The sequence below is a fragment of the Austrofundulus limnaeus genome, unplaced genomic scaffold (assembly GCF_001266775.1).
Source record: "Austrofundulus limnaeus strain Quisiro unplaced genomic scaffold, Austrofundulus_limnaeus-1.0 Scaffold65, whole genome shotgun sequence".
Classification (NCBI taxonomy): Eukaryota; Metazoa; Chordata; class Actinopteri; order Cyprinodontiformes; family Rivulidae; genus Austrofundulus; species Austrofundulus limnaeus.
In genome coordinates, this window is record NW_013952467.1 from 944,991 (window position 1) to 959,690 (window position 14,700).

At 39.7% G+C, this 14,700-nt stretch overlaps 2 protein-coding genes across 2 annotated transcripts in view; one reads left to right on the forward strand and one right to left on the reverse strand.

Moving 5' to 3' along the window:
- Nucleotides 1-14,700, forward strand: part of LOC106518702 (mitochondrial import inner membrane translocase subunit TIM16) — a 118,004-nt gene that overhangs the window by 60,231 nt on the left and 43,073 nt on the right. The gene's annotated exons all lie outside the window — the stretch shown is intronic.
- Nucleotides 1,429-14,700, reverse strand: part of vasnb (vasorin b) — a 21,464-nt gene continuing 8,192 nt past the window's right edge. Inside the window, exon 3 of the mRNA XM_014010079.1 lies at nucleotides 1,429-5,286. Coding sequence (XP_013865533.1) covers nucleotides 3,198-5,279 — 2,082 coding nt within the window. The 5' untranslated portion in view covers nucleotides 5,280-5,286 and the 3' untranslated portion in view covers nucleotides 1,429-3,197. The remainder of the gene's footprint in view (nucleotides 5,287-14,700) is intronic.

Below are 14,700 nucleotides of genomic sequence, written 5' to 3' on the forward strand. Positions count from 1 at the left end.
GTGTGTGTGTGTGTGTGTGTGTGTGTGTGTGTGTGTGTGTGTGTGTGACATCTTGCATCGATCCCCCTACCAGTTTCTTACCAATAAAACACATGGGTGGCCAGCTTGTTTGTTATATGGGTTTGCAAACAGTTCTTGTGTATTTGGCTTTGAGCTGTAAGTTACTCATTGTTAAATCAACATTCTACCTTTACTTCAGTGTTTTTAATTATAAGACGAGCAAGTAATTTTGAAATACAGTGGTGCTTTTGTTAACACTGTACAGTTTGCATGTTGACCTTTGTAATTTTAATGTTGCTGATGTTGTGCTCTTTTATTAAGGCCTTTTCCACATAGAAATAGTTTTTCAGAAATGATCTTTCTATTTGTTGCTTCTAAAAAATAAGATAGATTAGAGGCGGGGCTAAGAGGTGTTGTTTGTATGAGGTTGCATTTTGGCAGTTCACAGGAAAACTCAAGGATGGCATTTCAAGATTTTTTTCAAAATGTACTATATGTCTACACTCCATTCAATGATTTATACTTTTGAAATAAATAAAACTGGTTCAACATTAGTTTTTACTTTTTTCATTCTTGTTACTGCACGAATTTAAAAATTAAATGACCAAAGTATTGTTTTTTTTTTTTTTCATTCTCTAACATAGATGCTTTCAAAATCGTACTTTTAGCTGATGGTAAATGTTACATAACAACATGTTGTGATGTCAGGTTATGTATGTGGTTCCTGGTTGCTTCTTTGTTTATTTACACACTCCTTACACAGTTTCTTGTCAGCTTTCTGCTGGAGTTGATGAAACAAATGGATTGTGTTCTCATCAAAGCTGCATTTAGTTTCTTGCAGCTTCTGTTTTCTAAAGTATGCCCAGACGGCTTGCACAGCTTACGTTTTCTGTCTGGTTCTGGTCTGTAACTATGACTTGTAACATTTTGCTGATTATTAATCTGTTCTTGTCGCCCTTCACGTTTCAGTTGTGTTGGCTAAAACAGCTAACAGTGAAGTAGGAGGGAACATGCCAGCATAAAACTGGCAAGCACTCAGCAAGTGATTGATTGTTTGCTTGTAAAATTGTTGCTGAGTTTGTAGGCAAGTTAAGGCAGCTCTGTTTTCGAAGCAGGCTGATTGCCTTCTTTTTTAAGAATGAGGTTACAAAACGTTCTGACAACAACACTGGATTGATGGTGTGTAATGTTTTTTTTAAATTGATGTATTTGAATAATGTACCAGCCCTGACTTGTCTGTGTTAGCATTTACGTCAAAACACAACTGTTCAGACATCAAGAGAAGTGAGACTGAAATTCTCGGACATGAAACTTCGTGTTGATTTTTATTTTTTATTTTTTGCTCTTGACTCATCATTACTATTGACAAAACTCACACTCTCACAATGATAGACAATTGTTGAGTACAACAAAAAAGACAAAACAGTGTTAACTTTGGATATTCATTTAATGTTAAAATCACTTTTTCCATTTATACAAATAAGTTCACAAAATAAAAAAAAGAAATAATTAACAAAAGGTTTCCCAAAATAAACAGGGAAAAATTTAACAGTCACACTGAAAATACTTTTGGTTATCCTCAATGTTTTCTATTTTTTACAGACAAATATTCCAGTTGCATCTCTTGTTTTAAAGGCATTTTGTTGGCACTGAACTTTAAATTTTACACCAATATACTGTGGATGACTTTACAGCTATTGGCAGATGTGTCTTTGGTGCGTTTAGCCACAGGCAGAGTTGTTAGGGCTTTAAGCACTCCGAGGCATGTGGGTATATTGAGTGAGCAAATGACAGTGACTTTATGTCTGCAGGCCTTTGCACAAGACACAACTTGCATTATGACAGAGGTTGAAAGATCTACACACACACACACACACACACACACACACACACACACACACACACACACACACACACACACACACACACACGCGTGCGCGCACACACACACAATATTTTTGTAGCTCCTTCTTTGTGCCATATTCACAGATTTTAAGCTCAGCACTCAGTCTTTTTGGTAATCTTCCAGTGGATCTCTGCAAGCCTTGTTGTCTTTTAGAAAAGAGTTCAAATGTTATCAAGTTGTGCATCTGGTTTTTACATAGTTATGGTTGGGTACAAGCAAGCATAACGGGTCTCCTTTGCCGAGGAGAAATTGTGTACAGCACATCATCAAGCAGGCTATTTTTACTCAAATGAAACATAAGACATATTCACTATTTGCTTTGCTTGTTTTCAGCCAGGCCATGAAGTGGATTGAGTGTTTGAATTATAGTTGAGGGATAGCACAGTTAGCTTTACGGGTAAATGAAGAGCTCTTTGATTTGAATATAATCACTGAGTATTTGCTGTAAGACAAACTTAAAAGTGGTTGAAAGACAGTGCACTTAGTTAGAGGGGGATCATTCAGTTTCTTCCCTCTGTACCTTGTTGTAATCCTGCTTCCCTTTTTCTTTTGTATTTGCAAAGCATGACGAGGGCTTCGGAGTGATAAAGAGGGATTTAGTCTTGACTCAGTCCAGACTCACATCTACTTAGACTGTCTGATATTCTGGGGGCAAAGCTGTTTGACTGAATTTACTGGTACCAAATGAGTTTTAATCTTCAAAGATTTTAATCTGCTGTTTTGTCTGTTAGTCACAAAAAGTGGGATCAGGGTTTTGAGGGGTTTTAACATTCACAATGTTACACAGTTCAAACAATACAAAAAATAATTAAACATATATACATTTTATCAAAACAAAGCCATACAAGTATCAGCTATTTTCTCTGAACTTCATTTTGAGTCTTAAAGGTCATTCACAGCATATTCTGATCCCTTAGGGTAAGTACTGAAGAGTTGCACTGTGCAGAAAAAAACAGCTAAGATTGTTTTGTTGGGGTTTTGTGATGGAGAAAGGCACTACAAGTTTATTTTGAAAAGCACAAGTTCATTGTGTGTCCTAACTCCAAATTTTAGTCCATGACAACACACGATCAGTTCCAGCATCAGGACAGATGAATGTCCAAACATGATTTCCAATATCTTCTTGGACAATCATAGGGCTGTGAGTTTGTATGTAGAGCTGCTCTTCTTGTGATTGGTTGATTGATACCATGTCCTCTACTTTCAAACACCAGACTTTGTATTCCACATGGAGGGAGAGAGCAGAAAAATTAAAAGTCCTCCTTTAGAGTTGCGTTATCAAATCCAGCTGTCAAAAGTGATAAGGCTTGTGCAAGGACATGTTGTTATTGGATATGCAATGATCTTGTAGTAACAACACCTCATATTCCAGACTGCCATTTTGGACAGCAGGTTCAGGGATCATAAGTTGGGGCTGTTTGTGAGGCAACACCCCATTGTCTAGGCCAGTTTTAACTCCATCCAACTCTAGCTGGGAGGGCTCACAGTCTAGATCCAGGTTGCCCTTGGCTCTCTTTCTGCGAAAATAGCATACCACTCCCACTGCTATTGCTATCAGTATCAGTAGGAGCATGATGGCAGTTGCAGGCACCAGGATGGTGGTAAGCTTTGGGTTTTCAGTGCGTGCATTTGTTGTTTCCATGATTAAAGGTTCTGTATGAGCCTCAATGCAGATGCTTTCTATGCCACTATGATCACCTAAAGGACTGACACAGACAGCATAGGTGGAGTTAGGATTCAGACCTCTAAGCCTGTACTCTGGGAAGGATGCTGGGAGGTTGAGTTGATTTGGCCTGCGGTCCGACCCTGACAGATTGCTATACGTCAGACGAATTCCACGAATGTATGGACGCATTTCAATGTACCGGTGAAGGTCTATCAGAATTGAAGTTGGGGTGGCTTGATGGGAGCTGAGGTCTGGTGTGTCTTTGATGAAAGTTGCCCTGGATGATTCAGCTTCAGGGGGTGAAGGTGGAAACTGGTTTTGAATTTCACAAAACATTCCAGTAGTACCATATGGACAGGAACACTCTACATGACCATGCTGATCCAGATGACAAGTACCACCATTTAAACAGGTATTATCAGGACAGATATGCTGCTCTTCATCTTGGTCCATGCTGCCACTACTGGTGGGTGCAGGAGCAGGAATTGGGGGAGAGTCACCTTTGTTACCTGGGTTGTTACTGACTTTAAGGACATGAATAGTTTTAGTACTACTCGGGAAGGTAGTAACAGGAACAGTCAGGGTGGTGGTAGTAGTTTTGGCAGTACTAGTGGTGATTGTAGTTGTTGTTGGACAGCCAAAATCTTTGTGCTCCAGTGTCTCTAATTCCTTTCCAGCATTGATAGGTGGGAAATGGCAGCGCGTCTCCTTTGTTCTCTCCAGGGCTATACCTTGGGTTTTGAGCCATCTTGGGAACCATGCTAAGTTACAAAGGCAGTTAAAAGGATTCTCCGCTACTGTGAGCTTTTTTAGGTTGGGGAAGAGCTGAGTGAACTCTTCAGGTAGGCCTTGAAGACTGAGACTGCTTATATCCAACTCTGATAGCTCTCGAAGGTTCTGCAGATCCTCAACCTTTGGAGGACCAATTGGGTTCCCAGCCAGATTAAGGTTATACAGCCCTGGGGTCTCCTTTAGTGCTGAGGGGAAAGAGTCTAGTTGGTTTCCTGAAATGTCCAGCTCATGAAGATTTTTCAGACCCAGTATAAGATCTTTATTCAAACTGGTGAGCCCCATACCACCCAATCTGAGGGTCTCTAGGTTTGGAGTTTGAAGATCTGTAGGACCTAAAGACGGTAAGGCATTAAAGCGAAGGTCCAGCAGCAGTAGTTGGGGCATTAAGAGGGTAGGCAGGGAGGTCAACATGTTACCCTGCAGCTTGAGTTCCAGCAGGTGGTCTAAGCCATTAAAGGCTGCAGGGTGGATGGTCTTTATGCTGTTACTGTACAAATAAAGGCGTTCAAGCTTTGTTGCACCGTGGAAACATTTCTCTGAAATGTGGTTGATCTGGTTGGATGACAGGTCCAAGTTTTTCAAAGATGTCAAGGGCTCAAACACCCTTTCAGGTAGATGGGTCAGTTTGTTCTGACTGAGGTCCAACATTTCCAGCTTCACAAGACCATCAAAGTCCTCAGCTTTAATGTTTTCAATCCCATTGGAAAATAGATAGAGGCTTTGGGTGGATGTGGGTACTCCTTGGGGAAACGTAGAAGAGTGTCTCTGGAAACATAAAATGGATTCTGTAGGCACACAAGAACAGTCTTTTGGGCAATCTTTAGAAAAAATGCCATCAGGAAGGAGGAGGAGGAGCAGAATAGGCAGCAGCGGGTTCAGTAAGGTCTTCATTGTGTGGATTCTTTTTTTCGCCATGCTCCGCCTAAAACAAAGAGAACAAAACAGTTTTAATTACCAGCATGAATCAGAAATACTCAGTGAATGACTGTAATTAGAATACAACAGTACAATATATGAAACTGATGCCTCTGTTACTTGTTAAGACCCAAGTAAAACTTATCATCATAAGTTTAAAGGTACAGTATCAGTCTTTGTGAGAAGAAATGTTTGACTAGTGCAGTGCAGCTTAGAACTAATTTTACAAACTATGGTGTTTCTCTTTGTTCAAAGGTTTTCAAACTCACTAATGACATTTATTGATACACAGAATATTTTTACTCCATTTAATGAAGAGATTACTATCAAGGGCTTCCTCACATGTTCTCTAAAACAACAGGCCTATAACGGCAACCTCAGTCTTCAGAGGGAGTAAAAAGTAAGATGAAGTGAAACATAAGACCAAAATAAGAGGAATTTTTTTAGCTTTTTCTGCTCCCCTGAAGCCTATAATACAGTAATTTAAATTCTCTCTCTGAATAAGTAACAACAAAGCTACTTTTTTGTAGTTTTGTGTAATCATTTTTTGTTGTTGTACATGTGTCATGCTGCACATAGCAAAGCATTCTAGCATGATTTACTTTTAGGCTTCTAAACTGGGGGGGGGGGGGAGTTAATTATGTGGAACTGCCTTCCCACCTTCAGATGTTAGATAAGCAGCATACAATTTTCATTTTGTTTTCTGGACTGACAGCCTGTAATACTTGTCAAACAAGTGCCTGTACTGTAGGACGAATGAAATATATTGATGAGAAAAAATCATTGAAAAGATTTGTAACTGTGTTTTGAACCTTTTCACTTGGGGCTGAGCCTTTTAAAACAAATGCCATGGTGAAGTGTCAGCACACTACTTCAAAGGATGATGGATTGGAGAGAGGAATGAGTGGGAGATAAAGACAAACTAGATGCAGACAAGAGTCTGTAGCAGTCTATCATCCTCAGCTATCCAACAATACGACCTTGGGCAAAGAAACAACATGTATCTGTTTGTTGCTCATTTTTAGCCAAGGTGTCAGTAGAAAGCATGTTTTATTTTAACAGTTGGCTCAAAGCAGATTTAAATACCCCTGCTGTTCCACACTCATATTTGTTTAATAAAATGCTTTGATAATTGGGTGCAAGGAGAGTATCTTATTTGTTAAATGGCTGTCTTAACATTTATGACATCCTGTTTTAAAGTGCTGAATGTTTGCCAACTTGAATGCACGAGGAAGCGTTTTTAAGGCCTGAAATGGTCAGTTGTTCGCTTTGCTTCATAAATACCTAAAGTGGAAGCCAACTTTGTGGGACCTACAGTTTTACACAAATGAAGTGCAAACAGAACAATCTGTGCTCACACTGCTCACCTGGGGTTGTGGCTTATTTCACCAGAAATTTTTAGGCGTTTTTTATGGGTGTGCTACGTTGTTTTTTTCCTTAAGTTACATTTTCCTGTGTAAATTTTTACTAGGTATAACATGTAAAAATTCTTTAGATATATGCTGGTCCACATGTTTGAAGTCTATACGTATGTATGTTATAGTCTAATAATATGTTTGTTAGAGAAGTATTAATTCATATTTTATTATATTTAATAATGAAATGTTAAAAAACAATAATAGGTTTGTTCAGTTGCTGTACTTTCTACATAAATTTCTGAACATTACATCATGTTTCTGTAATTTTTGTCTGTTGTCAATAAAAACTTTAAACTTTACTAATGCATGTAACAGAAACATTTTATCAAAAAGGACATCCCTCAGCTTTAAACTTTTAGACAGAAAATCAAGTTTAGCAAACTTTGAGAAGAAAGAACGTTTTCTACATTTTTGCTTCACTTTTGTTTTTCTCCTGGAAAATGTTATTTCTCGACAACATGTTAGTTGTCAAATATTAGCTTTTTAGAAGGGAGAACAACTTTTCTCCAGCCATGTCGATGAAGTCAACCTTGCGGTTTGATTAAACAAAGCAGCTCACACATTTTCAGAATAAGCTCCTGCTAGCAGAATTAAAACGCCAGAGAAATTTCTAAACCATGCAGAAAACCAACTTGGAATTATACTGTTTATGAATACCTTTGTTGAAAAACAAAATCGCTGAATTTGAAGGGAGTAGTTTAATGCTGGCTACAAACAAATGAGCACCAAATGTGAAGAGTTGAGTTTATTTTAGAATTCTAGAGAATTTACATTTGGTAGCTTGGAAAAAAAAATTGAGCCAGACTCAAAGAACAGCCAAAACTCTTTAAATAGTCTCCAATTCATTGAGGGCTTTGAAATTGTGGAAGTGTGGATGAAAGAGGGAGAAGAAAGCGTGGCAGTTTCACTGTGTATGTATATGGATCTAGAGAAAATAAAGAGATTTGGAAAGACAAACTGGATGAAATGAGTTGAGAAAAACAAACATTTGAAAAATATGCAGATCTCAGGTTTTCATATCACTGTGTGGGGTGTGTGCTGTGTTTCAGTTCAAGTACCATGGTGAATTTGGAAAACCTAGAGGGGATGAACTTTATTGGAGTAGTTTGTATCCTATATAGTTAGAAATAGGAAAATGTAAAAACAAGAGAAACCTTACAGCAAATCAGGGCTAGAATTGGATTAAGAAATCAAAATTAACAAAAACATCAAGCAGGTCTGAGGAATGAGTGCACCATGGAGATAAAAATGAGACTATTTTTCTAAGAAACCTGCTGTGGTATTTCTGCCGTAGCTTCCCTGGGGCAGAATGTTTATTTGAGCGTGTCTCATTCCAAACTGAGCCAGGCACATCTGATAAACCAGCGGAGAAGAAACCTAGGTGGAGGTGGACGGGGAGGGACTCAGCATACGAGCACTGCCAGATTGCAGATAAAGCTGGAACTCGAAAGGTTAGATTCTACTGTTTTCTTTCTCTTTGGCTGTAACCGACTGGTGCTGATGAGTGGCCAAGATAAGGTGCAGCTGGGTGCATCATTTCTGTGTGGATCCAAGTTGTAAGGTGGTGGTGAGTGATTGCTCTGAGTGGAGGTGCAGAGCAGAGGGAGGTAGTACAAAGACTTGTAATCCTGCACACACACCCTCCCCTTTTGCCTCCCTCCTCCTTTCTCAAGCTGTAATTTCCTTTTCTCTCCCCTGTGCACTTGAAGCATTCCTACAGGCAGAAGCTGAGTTTGAAAAAGCGAGTTTGGCTCTCATTGGCATTTCAGTATTTACAGGAAGCTTTTTTTTGGTTTATAAACACTGGACAAAGACCAGATCTTCCATATCAGTGTATGAGTTGGGGATTATATTAGAATAAAACATGAGTGTTGAGTATCTGAAGGACAGAGGTGACAGAATTTTTGTAGAAAAAGCCAGGAGAACATTTTCTTTCAACACTAAGAGACAAATGCTTTGGAAAGAAAAAGAAGCAGTAAGATGAGACATAAGGGATAATAACATTACCCCTCTCCTCAAGCACAATTATTATCCTATTCCCTGTTCTTTAAAAGATGAGGAGGAAAAGAAAACACAACCAAGGGAACAGCAGAGATAAGATGAGGTTTCTGTCAGCAGGGGCCCAAACTGAATGAGACCTGGCTCTCGGAGGTTTAAGTGGGCTTCGACAATTAAATCCTTGCAGCCTGCAGGTCAAGAGTCATCATCCTCAGAGCTCAAGGCCAACACAGAGGGGCTATGACAGGGTGTGGACAAACTGGCCGGAGACAAAATGAGTGCACAGTGCCAACTGACAGTTAGGGATAAGGCTGCACATTACAGAGTTCATACTCCCACAAAACAGGCTTTTATTTCAAGGTCCTTTATCTTCGAAGGAAACGGCGCTTGTGATATGTGCGTTAAAGCGTGATGTTGTCAGCCTGAAAGTTCATCCCATCTCTTTTTTTAACCATCAGTGATGTTTGTGCCACCACCTGGATTTAGTTATCTGCAATCCACTGGAGTTATCTGTCAAAATGACAAAGGAATCGAGGGAGAGTTGAGAAGCATTAAGAAGGGTTTTGTAGACGATACGAAGTTGAAAAAAACGACTTAAGAAGGAACATATGAGAGAACTGACAGCAGACACATGTGGCACAGGTATATGAAAATGTCATGTTAACAAAAGAGTGCTGGTACATATAATGCAGGGACATGGTTTTTAAGACACAAACTACTTTATCTTTTATGTAGCGTCTATTTGCTGAATGAACCAGTCAGACTGTATTAGACGAGCAACAAACAGCTCATAAAAGCTGCCTTGTCAAGATACTCCGAATACTTGGAAAACAAATTACACTTTAATCACTAAAATACATATTACCCTAAGTTTAAAACATGCAGATCAAAGATCTGAGAAAAATTGTGTTTTACTGAAACCAATGGTAACCTTGTGATATAACTAAGAAAGACGAAACTCCAAATATGTTTCACGAGTTTTTACATCAAGATCAATCAAGTGGGTGGAAGATAAAGATGAATATGAGAAGAACCATAATATATAACAAAAACAAAAGTTCTTCTATGGCTGACACTGACAGTACACGTCTTGAAGCCAGTAAATCACTGTTGTTCTCTGTAGTGGTAAGAACAAGGGGTTAGTGGTTCAGCAATGTGTTACAAACAAAACTGCATGATTTTAGTCTACCCACAAGAAAAGACTTTGTTATAGCCACATCCACTCTACATCAACTTTACTTGTACTAATGGTGCTACAAGGGGTTGTATCCATAATGAACACCAAAAACCACTTTATTGAGTCACTTCTGGGCTGCCTTTTGTCTCAAACTTTAGTCTACTTTCCCTTTTTTTTTTCTTTCTTCCTTTTTTATGCATATCCCAATTAGGCAGTTCTTTTAATGTTAAGATTTACTGTTTGGACTTAATCTGTTATAAAGACATGGTGAAGCAATACCATTAGAGCTTGCAGCTGGAAGACATGAAAAGAACATAATTTACAGAGCAGGGGTTAATGTGAGGGTAGCTGCAAAGTAAAACTCACTCACTGCGCACACTTGCTGCACTAAAACAAAGCTTAGGGCAGCTCGGTGTTTTGTGATATTTTAGCACATTTTGATCTAGTAAGTACAAAATATTAGCCCAACAGTTAAAAAACTTAACCTGAAAGTGAAATTATTTGGCCAGCTAGCCTCACAGGTAGACATGGAGCAAGTCCTTAGGGTCAGAGGTTAGGCTCAGATTAGTGTTTCCACTGCTCCGTATTCTTTGCCTTTTGTTGTAACTGTGACCCAGACAACAAAGATAACAGGCTCTGTTCAACACAGAAACACACCCAGCTCCAGTTACAATCAGATCCACCTGAGTCTTGCTGGTCCCCATCTCCACAACAGATGCTTTATCCACTCCTCCGGGGCAACACGAAACCCTAAACTTCTGAAGTGTGTCTGAGTAAATGATACCAAAAAGTTAGGGGGACCGAGCGAGACCAGAGCGCACTGTCTGCAGCAGCACGTCTGCAGTCTACTTTTAAGCTTAAGAGCATAGAGGTCAGGAAATGCAAGTTCCAAAAGGAAATGTGGGTCATTTCCTTTAGTTTTAATTCTGAAGGATATGATAGATGGTTCAGTAGATACCAGATCTGATTCTGTTTTAGAGGGGAGTCAACATGTTCTAACTGAGATAGAATCTCTCATTTCTTTTTTCCTTCCTTAAATTTCTCTATTTTTGTCTTAGTTTCTACACAGCGTCCAATTGTTTTACCTCAGTAGCGACACAAGTCTTTCGTCAGCTCACCCTGCCCTTTGACCCTTTGAGGACACAAACTCACAGTCACCTTCCTTTCATAGATCTGCACATCTGCCCGAGACCTTCACCACAAGACACTCTCACATTACACAAAGAGAGAGGATTCCAGTGCACCACTGACAACCTGCGCTTTGATCCGTTTTCTTAAAGTGGTGTTTACACCCACAGCTTTTGTCAGTCCTGTGCCTCACATCTTGTACTCATTCTTTTCAGTCAGACACAATAACAAACCACAACACTGTAGAGGTCACAGCCTGCTGAGTCCAAAAGCTCGAACATCACCAGGAAACAGTGGATATGGCATCCTAATGTCACAAATCTGGCGTTTCTCCAAGCATTGGCTCATACCTTCATAACCTGTGTCTGACTACCCACACCTCCCTCCAGAGTCAAAGCGTTATTGTACGTTTTGGCACCGTTTCCTAAAGGGCTCTTCTATTCGTGTAGACAAGCAAAGCAAACAGGTCTCAGGCAGAATAAGGCAATTCAAAGGAAACTGCTTTGACAGTGTTCAAACCACTTGAGAGGACCTGCAGGGAGAGGGGTAGGACATTGTTTGTGTTGTGTGTATGTTTGGGGTTTTTAAAGTGGCTGGATGGACCAGTTTTATGAGTCAGCCACAAGCCTACAGTTAGATTTGCACGCCGACACTAAATGACATTCATTCCATCTGCATAACGACCACAATGCTAGTGTGTCTCCTGGCCATTACGATGCCTTTCTACCTGATGTTAAACACCATGGATGTTCTTCATACAAGATACTTTCCTATTGCTGATGGAAATTTTTCAATGCTAATACTTCTATAAATTACCAATAGAACAGAAGTCATCCATAGGGACTTGGTAGAATTAAAATGAAAATTGCTATAATAATACAACCCTACACTGTTTCTTCTTCTAACTCTCATCAAAACAGAAAGGATTGGGTAACTCTTTGTACATAACTTGATTTTGATATTATTTTTACCCCATTTTGTTGCAACAGCGCTGTGTAAAGGTTCAAAACACATCAGAGGGTGTGTCAGTCAGGTGGGAAGCAGTGTCCCTGCATGCCATTAAGACCGACTGACTGGCAGGCTGACTGACGATCCTGGTTAAACAAACAGTGTCACACGTACTCACTGGTGAACCTCTTGCACATTGTCCGTCTGCTTGTCTGCTCCTTCGTGTGTTGATCTGAGTCATATTCACACTTCATTTGAACACGCTGGTTACCCTTACTGACTATCTACCCTGGATCCCAAGAAGTTCCATTTGTTTTAACGGGAACACTTCAGTCTCCTGAGGGGTGAAGTGTGAATATCTTTAAAATCCTGCTCTTTTTGTTTTTTGACTGTCCATTTTTCTTTTCTCTCAGCTTTGTTCGTGACAGGAGTAAGACTGGAATCTGCTAAAAACATGTTTCCTCCACCTGCCTCAAGGCCTCATTTAGAGGGTTCATTAGGTTTGAGAGAGCTCACAGCTGGTGTGATGGTAATCAGTTATTCTGACAGGGAAATGTCCACTTGTTTAGTTTATAAATACTTTTTTTAAATATTAGACTTTTGTAAAGTAATGGAACAAAAACGATATTTCATCTGAAAAAATCTGTTTAGCTTTTAGCATTGACATGTGGATTTTAATTATCAATCTAATCAAGTGAGCGTGAAATTGAGGTTTATCAAACAAACATTGTTGTAAATATAATAAATATGGCAGCAGTTTTTTTTCTGTAGTAAAACCTTCATTTAAAGGCAGTCATTGTACCTGTTTTTCAGGCCCCCAGCCCCACACCGCCTCCTTACTGACTTACTGTTTGAGATATTTTTGTCACTATGCCCTGCAGCTTTCTTCCTTTAAAAAAAAAAACCTCAGACATGTGCCACACACACAAGATAAATGTGAACTGGAGATTGCTGGTGGTGATTACGGTGTCACAAAGGAATTTATTGTGAAACTTCTGTCTGTGTTGGTCCCCCGCCAGCACTGGGAGAAGTTTGCTGACAAGCCAGCAGTCAGGCGGTGCAGTTTACTCCGCCGCCAACGCTAACATACCTTTTGACCATTGCTTGAGGTACCCCTTAGTGTAACCCTCTGAACCAAAATGTCTTTATTTGCTGAAATGTGTTCGTTCAGCTACTCAGAATGGCTTCTTAAGACACATCTAATGTAAAGCTTTCTGTGGTTTTTATTCTCCACAACAGCAGAAAACAATATTCATTTATTATTCAATGATTCAAACCTTAACTGTCAGTTTATCAGATAAGTGACAGAAGCCGTGAGCCCCATTATTAAGTTTTACCTGCCTTTTCTGCCTGTGCCAACATCAGGCTGAACAGGTGAGCCTGCCTTCCTGTGGAGCGTAAAGACCTCCGTGAGCAACAATAGGTGCAGAGGCGTGTGCACTACCTGAAGCTTCCTTAAAGTTACCCCAAACAAGATGAGGTTTACAAGGAAGCAAGGCAATAGAAGTGGACGAATAAGCCACAGCCTATTTGGGGGGGATTGTCTGCACAGAAAGTTTGCACCTGAATAATTCAACTCTGAAATAGTTTTTTTTTATGGCAAACCAATAAAGCTGCAAGAAAATTATTATTATTTGTTTTAACGGTCTGCCACTGTTGTTAAATTTTCTAATAGAATGGAAACTAGTTGATCACTGCTGCAAAACACTAATTTTTTTTCTAAAAGGACATTAAAGTTTTCTTTTAAGATGAAGAAAAAGTGATTTGAACTTAAACCATACAAAAGCATCACTGTGGTCCTTTAAGAATTGCTTCACGCTGGCAAAATATTTAAGCTCATTTACCAGATAAAGGGAGACAGTGCCTCTTTGTTCAGTTGTTTGACCCAGATCCTTTAGTACACATGATGTGTTTGTCACACTTGCAAGGCAGAAGAAATAAATGATGCTTTGTTGGCAGCAGATTGCATTTCATCTGCAGGAAGAGCACTTTGTTTGCTCTCATCGCCGTAGATTTCTTTAAGCGAGAAAAGCTGATTCTTGAGTTGTAACACAGCGAGCAGCGTGTACACCTGTATGTTTGCGCGCACACTTGTGGTCTGTTGTCGATGAGTTTGTACAAGCGTGCGGCACTGCCACAGTATGCAAATATCTTGGAACACCCTTGTTTGCTCTTCGGTGTTTGTTTTAAGGTTAAAATATTAACATTAAGAACTGACGATTATTCACTGACGCTACGCTGCACGGGACATCCATAACACCTGAATTTCACCTAAAACCACATGTTAACATGCATTCGCGTCGCATTGAAAATAAATGCACGGGCGCAATCAGACATCTGGGAAAAGATGTGCAAACGATGAACGGCAGAGTGTTGTAATTCAAAATAATAAATAAATAAAAAGGTCTGTGCAAGCTTTGATGTCAAAACTCTGCAAGCAGAGGCTCAGTGTTGACATCGAAGCATCGCCTGCGTTGCAAATAATTTACAGCGAGCAGAAACGCTGCGCACGAAATTTGAGGAATGTGGGCACGGGTTTCAGCTGAAAATCAATAACAGGAAAACTTCATGGCTCTGTCATTTTTTTATTTGTTTGTTTGTTTGTTTGTTTTCCATGTGGAGGGCAGAACTTGAACAGATGAGGTAGACTGAAAGGAGGAGGGAGGCAATTAGTAAGACGTGTGCCCAGAGGCTCGCGGCAACTTGTTGGTGTGTGTGTGTGTGTGTGTGTGTGTGTGTGTGTGTGTGTGTG